We start from the raw sequence: 17,108 nt of genomic DNA, 5'->3' as shown, positions 1-17,108 counted from the left end.
ACCAGTGTTATTGGAGGCACACACCCAGCTCAAGCGAAGAACGTGGAGACAAATATTGCAATTAAGAAAGCTTAATTGCTTCATATATCTGTCGCTGACTATGTCTCTAGACTCATGTGCAAATGTGCTGTGAAAATAAAATGTACCATGGGCCCTCTATACATATGTATGTATGTATATATATATATATATATATATATATATATATATATATATATAACTGAAGTGAATGTACATCATGGCAGCACTAAAGAGACAGGAGAGATGATCATGTCACCTTTTAATGGTGCTTTTAATGGTGCTAATAGGTGCTTAGAAAGAACTAGCCCAATAGGACTGGATTACCTTTTTTGCAACCTTGACATGATTCTATGACATCAAGGTAGACAAAAACAGCCTGGCAATGGCAATGCACAGCAGTGCACTTTTACAGTGGCAAGCAGTCATCTGAATCTGTCTGGATGTTTACACGCTTCAGTAAATTTAGTCGCAATAACGTGCCTGGCAACTTGTTAATGCTTGTGAATGTGCCTTAGGCTCACCCCATTTCTTCACATGCGAATTTATAGTTAGAGCAGTGGTAACATTGATGACTACAGTGGCAGCGTTCACAAGTCAGTGAAAAGCCAACATTGCACACAGACTTCCAGTGGTGGTACAGCTTCATGGTTGTGCCCATGTTTTAGTGCTGTGCGGTTATGACTCACATATTTTACTACCCAAAACATTCTATGACTGCACACGAATGTGAACGCGCTTAAAGGTTACAGTATTAGGTTTTCATGGCACACAGAAACGGTGACAGTAGGTGTAGGTTGAGCAGTGTCCTCTCTAGTCGAGCACAAAGGCTCCATACTGAAAGTGCGATGCAGCGATTGCTGTTGGAAAGAAATTACCACTGCCAATGGCTGTCTTGATAGCTATAGGCAAAATTTTCTTGTAAGAGAAGAAGAAAAAAAGAAAAGGTGAGATTAATTAAACTTTCTGCCGATCGGTGTGAGCCAAAGGATTAGTGTCATACCCTGCTTTATCAGAGGATTGCTGAATATTTCGTCTGGCTGCTCTGTAATTTCTCATGTTCAGTTCTGGAGTTCACAGCTGATCTGACAATTATGAGCCAGAGAAGCAGAGTGCAATAGCTGAAAATACTAGTATCAGTTTCTTTAGGCACATTTGGCTCAGCATGTTCTTGTTTTATTTCACCCTCGAGAGAGGGAAACACATCTTCAGCTAACACAAAACAAGGAAGCGACATGGAGGCAGTAACTGTCATCCAATCATCAACAAATATCGAAAAATGAAAAAAAAAAGAAAGAGTGCTGCAAATCGTTCAGCATCAGAACAAACAGTTCAAAAATCTGCTTTATAGGCAGACCATAATAAAGTAGAGACAAGTTAGGCATCGACAGAAATACCAGAAAGGAAAGTATTCTCTGTGTTTTTTATATCGCTACTCTATGGCTTTCAGAATACTGGCAGCTGCATCTGACACATGCCTCACGTTCCCCTTTACGTATCCTCAAAACACTACATAAGCAAGAAATTAAGGTTTGTAAAATGTTGTCATATTTCACACAGTGAATAATATAATGCTCTGAGTTACCTATGACAACAGCAGTAAGTTAGAAAAATTGGTGCCTGCTACAAAACCAGTGCTCAATGAACTGAAATTCCAATAATGGCATACAAATGGGATAGTTTTCACAGACACCAGTCTTGGGTGCAAAAATAAAGGTGGCTACTGATACTACAGTCTACTATACTAACACCTTTGATCTGCTTCTGCTTACAAATACAGATTTTGAAAGTGATAGTTTGTAGATAATCATTGCAGTTTGGGCAAGAAAGAGTAAGTAAGCTAACCGTACACCTCAAAATGTGTTCAGTGAGTGCATTGTGCAAGTTTGAAGTGTGCAGGAAGTTATGTGTGCCCAAGGCTGAGTACATACACTCAGTGAAGAAATGTGTGATCCAAGAAAGTTTAGGCCTTACCTTTTATGCAACAACATCTCAGAAATGCATGCGGAGTCAAAAAATGCAATAGTCATTAATTTGGAGATGCAGACGATTATCAATAATGCGCATTAAGTTGAAAAATGAACAGGCTTTCTGCATAAATATCAAAGGCTTTTATGTACCCATGTGAGGTGACATGACAGAATACATTGTAAACTAAACAATGCACAGAAACACTGAAAGCTGCAAGTTAGAAATATCAGCATAACTAAGTGAACAATAAATGAAATGCAAGTACAAATTGTGGGAATTTTTTAAAGATTATCTTTAGCCAAGTTTCTGAAATATTAGGATGATCATGTAGAAGAGCGTTTTGAAAAAGATAAAGAAAGGATGTTGCTGTTTATAATGTGAACAAGAATAGTTTCTGCAGGCATGTCTATTAAAGGTGCCCTGAAACACTTTTTTAACTAATCATAGAATGACCTCACTATCAAAGAAAGTTGTCTCACGAATCTCATGCAGCAAACATTTTTTGCATCTTTCAAATATAAATGGAGTTATCACACCAATACGCCGCTTTATGTCTCTTTTCATCTGCCCTAGTGCACTGGAAACTATGCATCAGAGAAGCCAAGAGGACAAAGCTCTGGCTATAAGTTGAGTGTAGCGACAGCGAAAGGGGTTATCACGGCACCCCATGGCGGCCACGGTAGACTGTGCTTCGCAGCATGCCGCTGCCATCTTGGAGGCCATGTGCACCTGACACAGCTAGGCGCAGTGCAAAGATGAAATGGTTCTTCTGTCTTTCTGACATCCCAGACACATATATTTTTCATTTACTTAACTTAAAATTAACAATTATGTGTCATTGAGAATGCTCTCGCGATACGAAATCAGCCAGTAGCGTTGGTGGGCCAGCTGCTCTAGACGATGCTGCATGACGTCATTGCAGAAGCGAGAGCAAGCAATTTCTTGCTGTTTTTGACATGAGGTTGTAAATTCCCTGCTGCATGCAGTGCAGTATATTATTTTGCTCCCATGTTCACAGCAGCCTTTACGACAGATCGACAACATTTTCTTACTATGTTCAAAAAGTGTTTTAGGGCACCTTCAAAAAGCAATCAAGATACAGCCCTCATTGCATCAAGGCAGGTGTTTTTTTTTTGCGACAAAATAATTCACCAATTTACTGTTCGAAAGCTTTCAGCCATTTTCAGGAGAATGTCATTTAGCTAACAAGGTGTTCAAGGCTGTAAATGGCCATAGAATTTGCTCATATGTACCACTTCCACAGAAGTCAGATCGAAGTTGTCCGAATGCATGCACATAGGTCTAAACCAATGCAGAAAAAAAAAAAGAAAAAAAAATGCTGTTACATGATGCACCAGAGTGCACAACAACTTCGCATTTTCTCTTTATATCTCCCCCAGCTACAAAATTCTTCATGACCTACAAAACATGGGCTTACAGTGAATCCTTGTCACAGGATTATGCTTACCAGAATGCCAGCTAAATTCCCCAAGCATAAGATAATTGTTAAATGCCTTTAAGGTAGTGGAAAAGGTGCACTAAAGCTTAGGTGCGAAATCTCCTAGAAAGATGAAAGAGCAGGAACTATGTTGAGGTAATGAAAAACACCTTGTTCTATGTGACATGAATATTTCAACTGGCAATATTTAAAGACTAGACCCTATCTCAGTAATTCCCATCAGCAGTATGGAAGCTACAGCTTTAACCAATAGTGAATTTGAACGACAGCCGTAGTGCATTCGTGTATGGATTAGCTCTGGTTCTTGCTTGCTCAGTGTTTTCACCTGACAGTCAATTGCAAGTAGATCAAACAAAAACATTACAGTCAAGCGTCATTTATAATGAAATTGAATTCGACAAAAAAATACCTTTGTTATATACGATATTCATCTTAGCACATGTTCTTTGCCCTGTCAATATCAGTGAAAAAGTTTATATTTACTTCATTATATATAATAATTTGTTTTATCTGAGTGAGTAAAACTTTATTACACAGGATGGCTCTCTGGCCTAGGGAGAGGGAGTGGGAATAAGTGTAGGATAGGTGAAAAAATAATATGTAAATAAAATCAAACGAAAAATTCGAGTGGCGGCCTTGCAGTTTGGCTTCACACTCAAAGTGCCACAATGAAAATAACGTGCACCAGATGTCAGTCTGAGCAGTCGGCCTAATCCATTGATCCAGACTGTGGGTGACGAGCCCTCTGTGTTTTTTATTAGACAGTTTTAGTTTAGCGTTAGCGTAATAGCGGGGTTACGGGAAATAGCGTTACCGTTCCGCAAACGAACTTTGTAGAAAGAGAGTTTTAGTATAGCGTGATAGCGTAGTTTACGTGCGGGATGCTATTCCATTACGCTTTGAATTTCGCATACATAGGGCACCTAAGTCTATGTGTGTGTGCGTCCGGAAAGTGCGAGAGGCAGCGCAATGGAAGCCAGGAGCGTGTTGTATTTTTACTTGCCATGTCTGCCGATCTGCAGCGAAACAGACAAGCAGTACAAGCTGTCTACCAGAGCCTCCGAAATCCTCCAATCTCAGAGGCCATATGCCGTCGTCGCGCCTATCTCCCGACTTTATCGACAGGTGGCGCTCACATCTCGGAGAAAATTTTTTTTCGTTAGGCTTAGGCGCGTTCGAAACGAGAAGCGATCTCGAAAACTCTGCTAAATTATCCATAAAAACATATTGTCGATCCTGCCTGAAGGTAAGTGAAAGCCATTTACGCAGTCATTTCCTACCAACGAAGTGAATTATTCAACAGCAACTCCAAATTCAGTTCGAAGCGGGCGGCCGGCACCGCCGCCATGTTTTACGTACACTACGTAAACACGCTAACACGATAATGTTAACTCTGAGAAATAGCGTGCGCACGGTAAACGGTATGGCTCGTTTAGCATTCTGCGCATGCGCATTTCGATCCCGCTATTCCGGTACGCCCACTATTCCGGTAACCACGCTAAACTAAAACTGTATAATGTCTCTCGTGTTATCGATGTTTGACTGTAATCACTATGCCATCAGTGCTATATTATTATAAGTCATAAAGCCATAACAATATGTAAGAATAAGTGCATTAAATTATATGATGTAGAAATGACTGTTAGCAGACAGAATAATTTACATAGTTGAGTGCCCTGTTCGTACATGCATCCTGATACACTGACACTGCTCGTACTCGAGCTTCCATCGTATGGACAGAGATTGACCACACCCTGTTCTCAACATGAGAAGGGTCAAAGGGAGAAACAAGGCAAAGTGAAAGCATGCTAAAAAGAAACAGCAGGCCTTAAACATAAAACGCTGTCTGTGTAATGCATAAAAATACTTCCCACCATCAGTAGGCAGGTCATGACCATATCAAGTAGTATTACACAAAAAGATGCTTTTCATGAATGGTACTGTTTTCCAGAGTGGTAGAACCCACTGGTGCCACTTCATTACACTGTGTAGCTTTGGCAGTACTGAAGGGAACTACTGAGATGGAATGTATGTCAAAAGAGGTCGCAGTTCAAGAAATGTGCAGTGGTGAAAAAAGTAGGGAGAAAAGTGATTTATACCGTTACGCTGCAGACTGCAAGAGCGAAAGAGAGAAAGACAAAGAGTGACAGGGGAAACGAGAACGAGAGAGATGTGTGCAAGAAAGCAGTTTTGTGCTGCAGTGCTGCTTAAACAAATAATCGTGAAATGCGCTGGCCACAATTCACAAAGCACATACAGAAGCAAGTGTTTGTGTGTACAGGTGATTTGCTTTACTTAGAGGGTTTTGCAAAGATTGACTATCCATCTTTCTGTTTTCAGTTTTTACAAAGCACGGTGGGTTCTTGCTTATTAAGCTATGTCACGAAATTACAGGCAAAAGATTAATACTTTGACCAAATGATGCTCATTCGTTTGTACCTTCGATGACTACATACCGTATTTGTGTCTTAGATGCCCTCTGGTATCGCAGGAGCAAATGAAAACTCATCACTATAACTCACATACCTTGCACTAGCCTATGGAAACTGACATTTGAGGCTGAAATTGAAAATGTACACATGACCACTTTATTAGAGAAGTTGCAGAGCAAATACAGGTTGCTATATAAAATTAAATTATGAAATAGTTGAGGCCTGCAGAGGATTCACCGAAGTCAATATATTTAATGTTTGTCTAGATCTTTGTTATTTTGGAAATAATCAAATTTTTTTTTTTCGTTAGCCAAGCTCCTTCATCTTCTTCAAATAAACATTTTCACTACAGAGTAAACAGGACAAGGTAAATCGCTCATTTCAATAGCTGCCTTATACAAGAAGTGACATAAAGATCTTTAACGCACTTAAGTCATGGCTATAGTCTAAGTATTCTCAGCCGGCATCATCAGTATAAGCAAAATGAAATGGATATTTAAGCAACACATACGTTAGGTGGCAATGTGATTTTGGTCTAGTCTTATGATACCAAGTAAAATAAAGCATCACTAGTGAATTAAGTAATCATCGGACACAGTCAACATAAGCCACAAACATTCTTTTAAAAAATGCATACAGCTATGATATTTTGGCGGCTAGAAACAAGTATTGAGAAATAGGTTCAGTTTGAGTTATACATTTCTGATAACTCAGCAGTACCTTGTGAAAATTCTGTAAATCAATGTTTTGATGGTGCCATTTAATATAGTGAAAGCAAAAGCTCCTAGCCATAATGACAGCTCAAGTTAGGTCCAACCAACAAACAGCACAATTTTAGTTGTTTAAAGATGATGTTACGGTGAAGGGAAAGAAGAAGGTGACGCGAACGAGAGGAAGACGAAGACTCTGGCCGTTGCCACTTGTAAATATACATTCTTCTACACTCGTGGGCCTGCTTTCTTCCTGCAACATTTTGGTGGAGGTGCTGGGTATCGATCCCCGTACCGTATCCTCATATCGATCCCCATGGACAGTTTCCAATGTGTGCTCCTTCCAATTATCTTAATGAAATTAGGCACTTTTTAATTTTATAACGAATCATTGAGGACATTATAAATAGCACTTGTACAATGACTTCACCTGAGTAATTCTTGCGAAGTTTAAATCTTCATATGTATTTTGCTGCTCGTGTTACAAATAGAGACACTGTTCCCGAAAGCTATTGTTACTCCAAGAAAAAATTCATTGGCCCTTCCACTCCGTGAAGATGGTTAACCAGCAAAGCTGAAACTTGCGGCCCCGGTGTTTATCACTGGATTAATCCCGAGGGTTCATTAAATTAGTTCTAAATTATGAGGTTACACACACGTTCGGCGGCGACGGAGGAAACAACGTCACTGACGGTATGCCCGCAGTCCGCCGTTGTCACTTGCGTTTGATGTGTCGAGTTTGCTTGGTAGCGTGGTTAGCAGCATTCACCCGCCATTGCCGCTTGCGATTCTTCGAAATTAAATTGCTCCAAAATTAACTCTGTCTGTTACGTAAGAACGCATAGCTCATACCCCCTTAAGCAATGTCTCTTAATAAGGAGGTCCTGTAAACGCAGCCTTCCCATTACGATGACAGAAGAGAAGTTATATTCTATGTTGGAATGATTAGCGGCAACGCAGCCAGCTGTGGAAGCAGACGAAGACGACGAACGCGGGAGCAGTGGCACGAGCGCATGCCGAGCATGAGCAAGAGCGCAACCTGAGGAGCGCCAACGAGCCAGCTGCAGAAGAAGACGACAACGCTCGAGACAATGCTGATGATGATAGTTTTCTGTACACAGGCAGTTTCACCTAGCCATATACGATTTCGCCTAGACATATAAAGCTTCGCACTAAAATGCTTTTGCAGCCTATATTTTTATGGGAAAAGCCCCTGACAGCACTGTACTATTTAATATGAAGTACTCCCGCACTTTTCTTGCTCTGTGTCAGGACACAGAAGCTTCACCAAACTTAACTATACATTATTAGCTCCACATTAGTAAATCCTATATTAAGACTGCATGTAAAGAATCTACACAAATGTAATCTTCAATCTCAATGATAAACTTTAATCAACAATTTTGTGTGGCCCGTTACAATGAGCTAGCTAGCAAGCTTGTTGGAAAGAGTGCAACAAATGTAAGTTAATTAAGCAATCCTACCAGTGCACACACTGCTTCTTTTGCTGCATTAAAACCTTCAGGCTTTGTGTGGATCAATGCTTTCTTCGTGCAAGAAAAGAAATAGCTTGGCCATGCTGCGGTGACAGTGTGCATTTAGGCCAGCCCTATTGAAATGCATGCAAAGCACAAAGCATATTTGAAATTTGAGTATTGCGCTTCAGGACACTTACTTCCAAGTGGCACTGACTTTGCACGGTCGGTGGAGATGCTACGGCTGCTACTGCGGCTGTGTGCGTCAGCATCTGACCGAGCTTCCATTGACTTGGAGCGATTCTTCTTGAAGCTGAGCCGTTTCCGTATTTTGCCCAGTAATGTCCGTTTCTTCGGTTTTTCTGGGCTACCTGCATTGTTGAAAACAGTGAAGCTAAAGAACCATGCAGCAAGTTTCTATGCATTAGAATGAACGTGTCAGATATTTGCATCAGACTGGGGCATTTCTTTGTGTTCTAGACAGCAATGAGCACAGCATTATTTTCAATGAGAAAAGTGGGGTGGGGAAGGAGAGTAATTAAACTTTGCCCACCCTGCATAATGGTTGCCGTCGGGTCCCACTAATTTCGACTAGTTTTGAACACTCAACTAGCCTCAAAACATGCAAAACTTAAGGTCAGACCACATGCACGCGCTCACTCCTGGCCACTCCTGGTTAGATGCCTTGGCAGACTTCGCTTCGTAATGAGCTATTCACAGCGCTTCAAAGTGCACAAATTGGATGTGGTTACTATCGATCAGTCAAGCTGGTGCAGGACAAAGCCGGTCCGCACCACGTAGCACAGCCAGAAAGGAGGATATGAGTGCAAGCACGCACTCTAGCCCTGTCGTGCACGAAGCAACCTCTGCAGTTGCATGTAGCTGTGGTCCGCTACGTAGTGTAGATACCGTGGCCGCCGCGGGGGCCGCGACAAGTCCACTGGCTGAGCGCACTACAGCTCACTGAGGACAACCACGTTTGGTGCGTCGTAGGTGTCGTAGAAATAGTGGCGTCTACGTGAACATCCAAAATAAAGTTTGAACTGTGCGCCATGGCGACGTTCACTAGGCGAAGCGTTGTGGGCGCACCTCACTCCGCCATAACCTTCGCAGTGCAAATCATTGAAGAAGGGGCGGTACCTTTGATTGCCAATAACTCTGCATTGAAGAAAATTTTGCGGCAAAGTATTTCTGAAATAGTCTAATTTAACTTAGAATGCATTTCTCAACTTTGATAAAAAGTGGTTCAGGGCCCTTTTAAGCTAGCTCTAACGATTCTATAAAAAAAAATTTAATCACCACTTTGAGCGAATGCTTGGAGCATGTGTTTTGAAGCAGACATTTTCCGCTGCATCTAGTCACAAATAAAGCGTTTTGCTGTGAAGCCACAACAAAGGGTATGCATTATGTAGTGGAGGATAAGTGAGTTCAGTAGCAGTACTAACTCTACTAACTGCAACGATTTTCCTCGGACCCATCAACTTGCGTTTATTTCATGACATGTTCAGTCCTATTCTACCGGTCCGGGTGACCCACTTCGCATGCTTTGTTTTTGGTCTTCACCACGGGTCGGTGGCAGTAGCGCACCCAGGATCTCTGCCAGGGGGGGGGGGTTGACAGTTTGCCAATACCATCTGTAGTGCAGTGACCTTATCAGTGTTGTGTATGTGCGTGGACGGTTTGACAACTATCGAGACATGTGAATGAAGAATGAAGAAACAGAAGAAGGCGAGCTAGGGACAGCTTCAAAGTGGGTACGAGCCATGTGCTGGGGACATCATCATCAGGGGCAGCTTGCGCGCTTGGCAGCGCTCAAAAAAAAAAAACGAAGCAAGAGAAAAAGGAAGAAGAAGACGTGGGTGCCGGACGGGCAGAGCGGGCTCGTGACTGGAAGACGCAGGACCAGTGCGCTGTTCCGGGAGCTCCTGCTGCGGTACCTGAGGCGGCCCTGAGGACTTTTGCTCTGTATGCTGTGTTTAGTGTTTGTCTTGTTTCAGTCCCATCATGTTATATAAATGTTCGTTTAAATCCGTTCGTGCGTCTCTGACGTTTATTACCGCCTGACTGCACACAGACATACGTGCCGAACTATTCCACCACACCATCTAAACAGCACTAATTTCGATTTCTTCACGGGAAATTGTCAAAAAAATGCGCTTTTTGCGAGTGTGCAGACGATTGCGCGTCTTACATGTTAGTTGCAGTACTGAAATGCGTAAGGAAAGAAAAGGGGTTAAACGAAAGGGGGGGTTAAGTCGGCCTCAGGGGGGGTTACAACCCCCGAATCCTCCCCCGTCAGTGCGCCACTGGTCGGTGGCACCCTTCATGATGAGTGCGCTCAACTAGAGCTCGTGGGCTGTTGCGATCCCAATAAGTAGACACAGGAATGGGAACCTTTCAAACGGTGTTATGATAGTGGTCAAACCTTGTGACTCGGGTGCAAGTGGCATCCACCAGTCTCCGACATTAGCCCCGCCAGCTTCGTGAACAGTATTATGTCAGTCAGCTTGGTCAAGTTCTCTTTCACTGTCGGCATGATCACTCACTCGCAAACCACTTGCTAGTTGTGCGTGTAGTCAACATAAATCTTCATCTCGTCATTTTGTTTCTTTGCAGTAACCTCTGGTGCACACCATGGTGCTGCATGTTCAACTTGTCTAATTACTCCTAGCTTTTTTTCATCCATTCAAGCTCCTCTTTGGCTTTTGGAAGCAGCAGAACCGGAACCTGTCGAGGCACAGCAACTGCATACGGAGAGGAATTTGGTTACAGCGTCACTTTGTAAATTGTTCTCATCTCACCTAGCCCACTGAACAGCGTGCAGAACTAGGGTCTCCCTTGTGACATTCCTAGCCGTGTTTGGCTGCTTGTTCCAACTTCGATTGCCCATAGCTGTGCAAAGACACCAAGAGAGCGTATGACTGGTCATCCTAGAAGTGCTGTTTGCAGTCCTTGTATTATGTACAAACATGTGTTGATATGTTGAGCTTCCTTGCCAAATGACTGTGGCATCAAACATTCCATTCGTCTTGATGGGTGCTCTTCCAGGGCCAAAGAGTTTCTTGTCCACAGGCACCAACTCGCCCATACTGCTCTTGTCATACTGTGAGGCAAGGATGACCGTGACATCTGCCCCTTTGTTGACATTGAAATGGACCGAGTGTCCATCCACAAGTGCAACAATGTACCACGCCTCCTGGTTGTTACTGTCCGAAAGTTCACCTAGGACGACCTCTTCTGTGTGTGCTCCACTCTTCCACATGCTTGTAAACGCTCTCGAGCACTGGTTTACGCTGGTTTGTCGTCCCACAGGCGCACTATCGCATAGTGTCCTATCTTTCCACCATTCTTGCATTGTTTTCCTGTTGCTGGGCGCAGCATCTTTGATATGCTGCTGAACTCTGTCGCATCATTTGCACATGTTTTGCATGGTTCGGTTTCCCACAGGAAGCTTGCTCGACTTCTGCGGTGCATATCTGTAGTCCCTTTGTTCCTTCTGTTATCATAGTTCTTCCAACCAGGGTTCGTACAGGTTTCCAAGGCAAAAATTCAAGGATAATCCAGGACTTTCCCCGACCTGTCACCGGTATTTTAAGGACTCAAAGCGGCATCCAAAGTAGGATTTCCTTACTCTAACATTTCCAAAAATGACTAGTTTTATTACACTTACAATAAATAAATCTATATCACAATTATAATAAAAATGTCTAGCCTTGATAACTTCTCAAGATCACAACACAAAATGAACGCTTACAACTGCAGCTGAGATTTCTCCAGTATAGGCTGGGTAAAGTTCACCAAAAATATTCAAAACATTCAGCATATGGTTATTGCACTAAAATAAAAAGAAATAAATGTATATCCCAATGATGTTAATAATGTCTAGCCTTGATCACCCTTTGCAAGTTCACAACAATACCAAAAAAAAAAAGTTGACAAAACACAATGAATGCTCCCAACGGTTACTCTGACTTCTCCAGTATTACCTGGGCAAGTTTACCGAACATTTCCAAACCATTCAGTGTAGTCTTGCTAAACATCCATTATATTATAACAAATAGATGTATATTGCAATTTTGTAGAACATGTCTTGTCTTCATCATTTCTCAAGTACACAATATTAAAAGTTAACACAACGAACACTCACAACAGCTGCTCAGGCTTCTGCAGAATTAGCTGAGTTGGTTCACCAAACATTTCCAAAACGCTTAACATAGGTAATGTTATTGCACTTATATTATCATAAATAATGTTATAACAAACCTCCACCCGAAGGCACTGAGCATCAGTGGTAAGGTTGCTCCACTATAGCTCTCTTTAGCTTCACTAGCTTCACCTAGCGTGCAAGAGTGAAAGTGGGACAAGGCAGACCGACGGGCGAGGAGTGAAACGAACAATAGGGTGAGGAAAGCAGCGTAAACACTTCCAGCTGAGTCCTCTCCGAAGCGCGGTGCGGGTCTCTTGCTCCGTTCGCGGTTTGACGCGGTGAAGCCTTTTATTTTCTCCGTGCAGTTCTGCAAAACCATGTGTGCTCGTGCCGGCGTATTGTTTCTGAAATGGGGAGTTTGTCAGATCGACGCAGATCTACCACAGAAAGGAGGTCGCAATGTCGATATCAGAGTGAATTGCTCACGAAATTCAAGGATTTTCAAGGAAGGAAAATAATTCAAGGACTTTCAAGGGCCTTGAAAATGCACATTTCAATTTCAAGGGTTTTCAAAGATTTCAATGATCTGTATGCACCCTGCCCAACGTTGCATTTTTTGTGGCCTCAAATAGTTCACTCTGGTGTTTTTGATGATTTCGAAGTTGCGTGCTATCTTCGCAGCCAACTGTAGCATGAGCTTTGGATCCAATTGCAGCTCTCACTCAAACCAATGACGACACAGTTGCGAACGAGCTCTTCCTTCCGGCCAGCTTATGTAGATCCGTGATGAAGGATTCAGCACTTTCACCTGGCCACTGCCTCCTGTGGTTGGATTTTGCTTGCTCGAAAATCATGTTCATGTACGGAATGACATGTTTCTCCAACTTTCTCTTGACTGTGGCATAGTAAGCGACTTCAGTGTCTTTTAGTTTTAAGGATGATAGGACGTCTTCAGCTCCTTTTCCTATCATGTACAGAAAAGTGCTCACTTGTGTTTCGGCGTCACGCGTATGAAGACCAGAACATGATATGGCACCGCTCCCACTTTGCAATCCAGTGCTTGCTGTCGTTGGGATCTCTGAAGTCCAACTTTTCGGGCAGTTCAATAGTAAATAGAAAGAAGTTCCTGCCATGTTGTTGTGGCGCCGCTTCGCTTCGTGCAGCACTGTCTTCTTTCCCAGTCAAAAAAAAAAAACAAAAAAACAATTGACTTCAATTAGTTTTTCAATAGGAATCATCAAGGACCAATAGGAACCAATTGGGAAATCCTTACTTCCAAACGGTTTTGATTAGGTCAGAGGAGAAACCAATTGGAGTTGCCAATTGAAATGAACTGGACCCAATTGGAACTGATTGGAAAATCCCTAGTTCCAAATGGTTACAATCGAGTCAAAGTGAAACCAATCGAGTCCGAGTGGACTTGCCAGTTTGAACCAGCTAGGCCCACCTTACATTCCCAACTGAGTCTAATTGGACTACCAATAGGAATAAACTAGCTAGAACATAACCAACTGGGAAACACTCTCAGTTTATGAACCCATTCAAGGAAACTGGAATGAGTTATAGCTATATATGCATGCAGTACTAAGGCTATAGAAAACCGGTTTCTGACAGCTGGAATCCTTTTAGGCTTGCTTTGTGGGGTATATATGTGTATTGGTATTGCCCATTGGTGCAATTGGTCATTCCAACCAATTGTCACCCATTGGGTATAATTGGTCACTCCAACAAAAACCAGTTGATCTCATTCCAGTTGGTTCAATTAGTCCAGTTATGTACTAATTTATGATTGGAAATGTTCGCATTGGTACCAATTGGAAATTTCCCAATTAAAGTCAATTGCTTTTTTTGACAGGGTTTACGTCTTGCATGCTGGATGTTCTGTGGTTTACCGGTTCCCAGTCATCTTCTTCCTTGCCCCCATTTATCGCTTCCACCATGTCGTGTTGCCAATAGGAAAAACAACAGGCGAGACTGACAGAAAAACGACACTTCTGTTTATTTCACGCCTTGTTCAATCCTACTCTGTCGGTCTGGGCGACCCGCTCCGCACTTGCTCTGTTTTCAGTCTCTGCCACAGGTTGGTGGCTTTCTCTATGAAGAGTGCGCTCAACTAGAGCTTGTGGGCACGACACTGCTCGACACTACATGACGGCAACAACATAGTCATGTTGTGATGACAGGTTGTGAAGAAGTTGGGTTGTTAACAAGCATGGCACAGGGTGAAGTCTCAATGGAAAAATATGACAGCATTTGTCCCTTTTCCCATATGCTTATTTAGGTGTTCCTTAGAAAAGATGTATTTGCAACAATTTATGATGATGATATTGGTGTTTTGTGGTGCATGTTCCAAATATGGCCAAAGTGTGCCTGGCCAGTGCTGTAACAATTCCCTTCAATATCTAACAAACCTTTCTATCATTATGACAAATGTTCTCCTGCTGTCTTTTTCAAAGGGCATACATATCTGGACACCATTGAGAAAGGGACCTTTGCATTAATGCAGTGGTCATGCTTCAGCTGCCTATGATTGTGGTGATCAGATGCGTGCCCAAACATTTCTTGCTAAGTTCACCAAGTCACTTCACTGAATGCAGAAGTATATACTGCACATTACAATATATAAAGAGTTGTTCATTGTTGGGTTGTATAAAGGGTTGTTTATTGTTGAGTTGTATCCATTTTTTTTTATGGGGAGGGGGGACGAGGTGCACATTGGGTGTTATACTTAAAGAGGAAAACCGGGTGAGAAATTGGGGTTCTTGGAGTCTCTGTCAACCCAAAGTGTGGAATTTGCCTAGTAACTGTCACAAACAATTAACACAGGCAGTGGTCTCCTTTTGAATGCAAACAAGCGAAATAACTCCCAGCAAGATATATAGACAACGAGACCGATAATGAGAAATCATGTCATCTTATGAACTTGACTACACGAATCCTCGTTGATACACATTATTTACACTTTTTAAAGAAGCCACACGAACAAAACATTGCAGCAGAACCCATTTCGCGATGACTGTCGACCATAATGCATTCGCATTGAAGCAATTTAGCGACACGTGTTGCCACCGTCGAAACAGGTTATGTAAGAGATGTTGACTATAGCAGGACTCCTCTTTCACGCTTCCCTAAGAACACTTAGCACCATCTGGCGCTACCTATGCAAAGCCTGTGCATGGACTCTGAAATGCACGGCGCCTCTCTCACACTTCTTTCTGGACTCGCTCTGTCATATAGTGGCACTGCCGAGAAGTTCGCATGTGGCCTCCGAGATTAGAAGCGTGGCACACCGGTGCCTGCGGACACTGAGAATTATTTGCTTGCTTGCTGCACACTCAGTGGCATTCAGTGACCCAAGTTGGCGAGAGGTAACTGCGTGAAGCACCCAAAGAATGCCAACGCATTAAAACAACAAACAACGACGTGCTTCGCGGTCCATTGTTTACTTTGGCTCATCAGGGTTTGCGAGGGAACGAGAAGGCGCATGCGCTGGCCCGAGGTCTCACTTTCCGGGATTCCAGCGCTGTCTCGACAACACCCCCAAGCGAGGAACCCCTACAGGCCGCTGACGATCTGAGCACTTTTCAAGAAATTCTTAACCATTATAAGCTGGGGCGTAAGACTTACCCGAGAGAGGATAAGAACCTTACCAAAAGCGAGGAAGTTATGTGGAGGAAACTGCAAACAGGGGTATTTCCAAACCCACAACTGTTGAGCAAATGGCATCCCTCGGTGTATAGCCCTCGGTGTACGCATTGTAATGGTATAGCGCACTTAGTCCACATGGTTTGGACCTGTCCTAATATTGATGAGCCAGATAGATGCAGAGAATCCTGGGAGTCCTTGCTACTCAACGAAGAAGAAAATGCACAACGGCAAGTCATCGGTCTCGCCCTGACCGCCGCCGCGTCCCAAGGGATCCGGTCGACGGTTAGGGAGGATGAGTGTGGGTTTAGGCTGAAGCCTCTACCCCGTCATCTAGTTGACGGGTGCAAATAAAGTCTCTTCTCTCTCTCTCTCTCTTGTTCTCTGCATTTTTTTCAACAAAGGAAACAAAAAGCACAAATGGTAGTGCACATGGGCATGTTTCGCAAGAGGTGTGATGCTTTTCCTTATCATACAAGCTCTGGCTGATGTACATTGTAATTTGTAATTAGAGCATTTCTGTGTTCATCCTAGACCTGTCAGGCCTTTGAATGTACCTTTGCAGAGAAAATGTTTGGAGAGAAAAAGTTTATGATGAAAAACTACCTTTACCTTCCCCTTCTGCTTCACTGCATGATGAAGAGATGCTCCTCTCGCCAGAGTGCTGGTTCTGATTTCGCAGGCTGCTTGGTGAGATGGAGAGAGATGTGTCATCCACCTGCAGCCACGGGACAACCACAAAAATTGGGGTGTTCGGAGCTACAGTAGGACACAAAGCACTCATTGCACCTAAGCACCACATAAAGCATGGCTCCAGAAGCAGCAAGAAGCACCTAAGGCAACTAAAAAATACGATGGCCTAAATTATTGCAGGAATAATGCTGGTTCTGCAATTACTATATAAGCCAACAGGTCAGAATGATTACTGGGACACTGACTACTAGAAATGATATTCAGTTTAGAATAATAAAGCAATCTTTAAAAACTCTACTTTTCTTAAGTTTATGGTAAAAGGTTGATTATGAGAAAAAAAATTAAGGCTAAACTTCCATTTACGCTGAAACCCCAGCACCAGTACGTCTGTGTGATGTCACGAATTTTGACGTATTTTTTAGTATTTGGGCCGTTCTGGTAATGTAAAAATTTTTGAAACTTGTCAAGTTCTACAGTATTTGCCTCCTCTAGAATAGAATGCATTCCAATTTATAGTCCAATACTTTACTAGGCTCAAGCAGACGCGATCAAAATCGA

The 17,108-nt window shown here is 42.7% G+C and overlaps 1 protein-coding gene across 1 annotated transcript in view; it reads right to left on the bottom strand.

Moving 5' to 3' along the window:
* Positions 1 to 17,108, bottom strand: part of LOC119456789 (uncharacterized) — a 72,940-nt gene that overhangs the window by 19,347 nt on the left and 36,485 nt on the right. The window contains exons 15-16 of the mRNA XM_037718606.1: positions 16,470 to 16,575; positions 8,266 to 8,436 (exon numbers count right to left, since the gene is read on the bottom strand). Coding sequence (XP_037574534.1) covers positions 8,266 to 8,436; positions 16,470 to 16,575 — 277 coding nt within the window. The remainder of the gene's footprint in view (positions 1 to 8,265; positions 8,437 to 16,469; positions 16,576 to 17,108) is intronic.

The sequence above is a fragment of the Dermacentor silvarum genome, chromosome 6 (assembly GCF_013339745.2).
Source record: "Dermacentor silvarum isolate Dsil-2018 chromosome 6, BIME_Dsil_1.4, whole genome shotgun sequence".
Classification (NCBI taxonomy): Eukaryota; Metazoa; Arthropoda; class Arachnida; order Ixodida; family Ixodidae; genus Dermacentor; species Dermacentor silvarum.
This window is presented reverse-complemented; position numbering and strand designations above follow the sequence as displayed.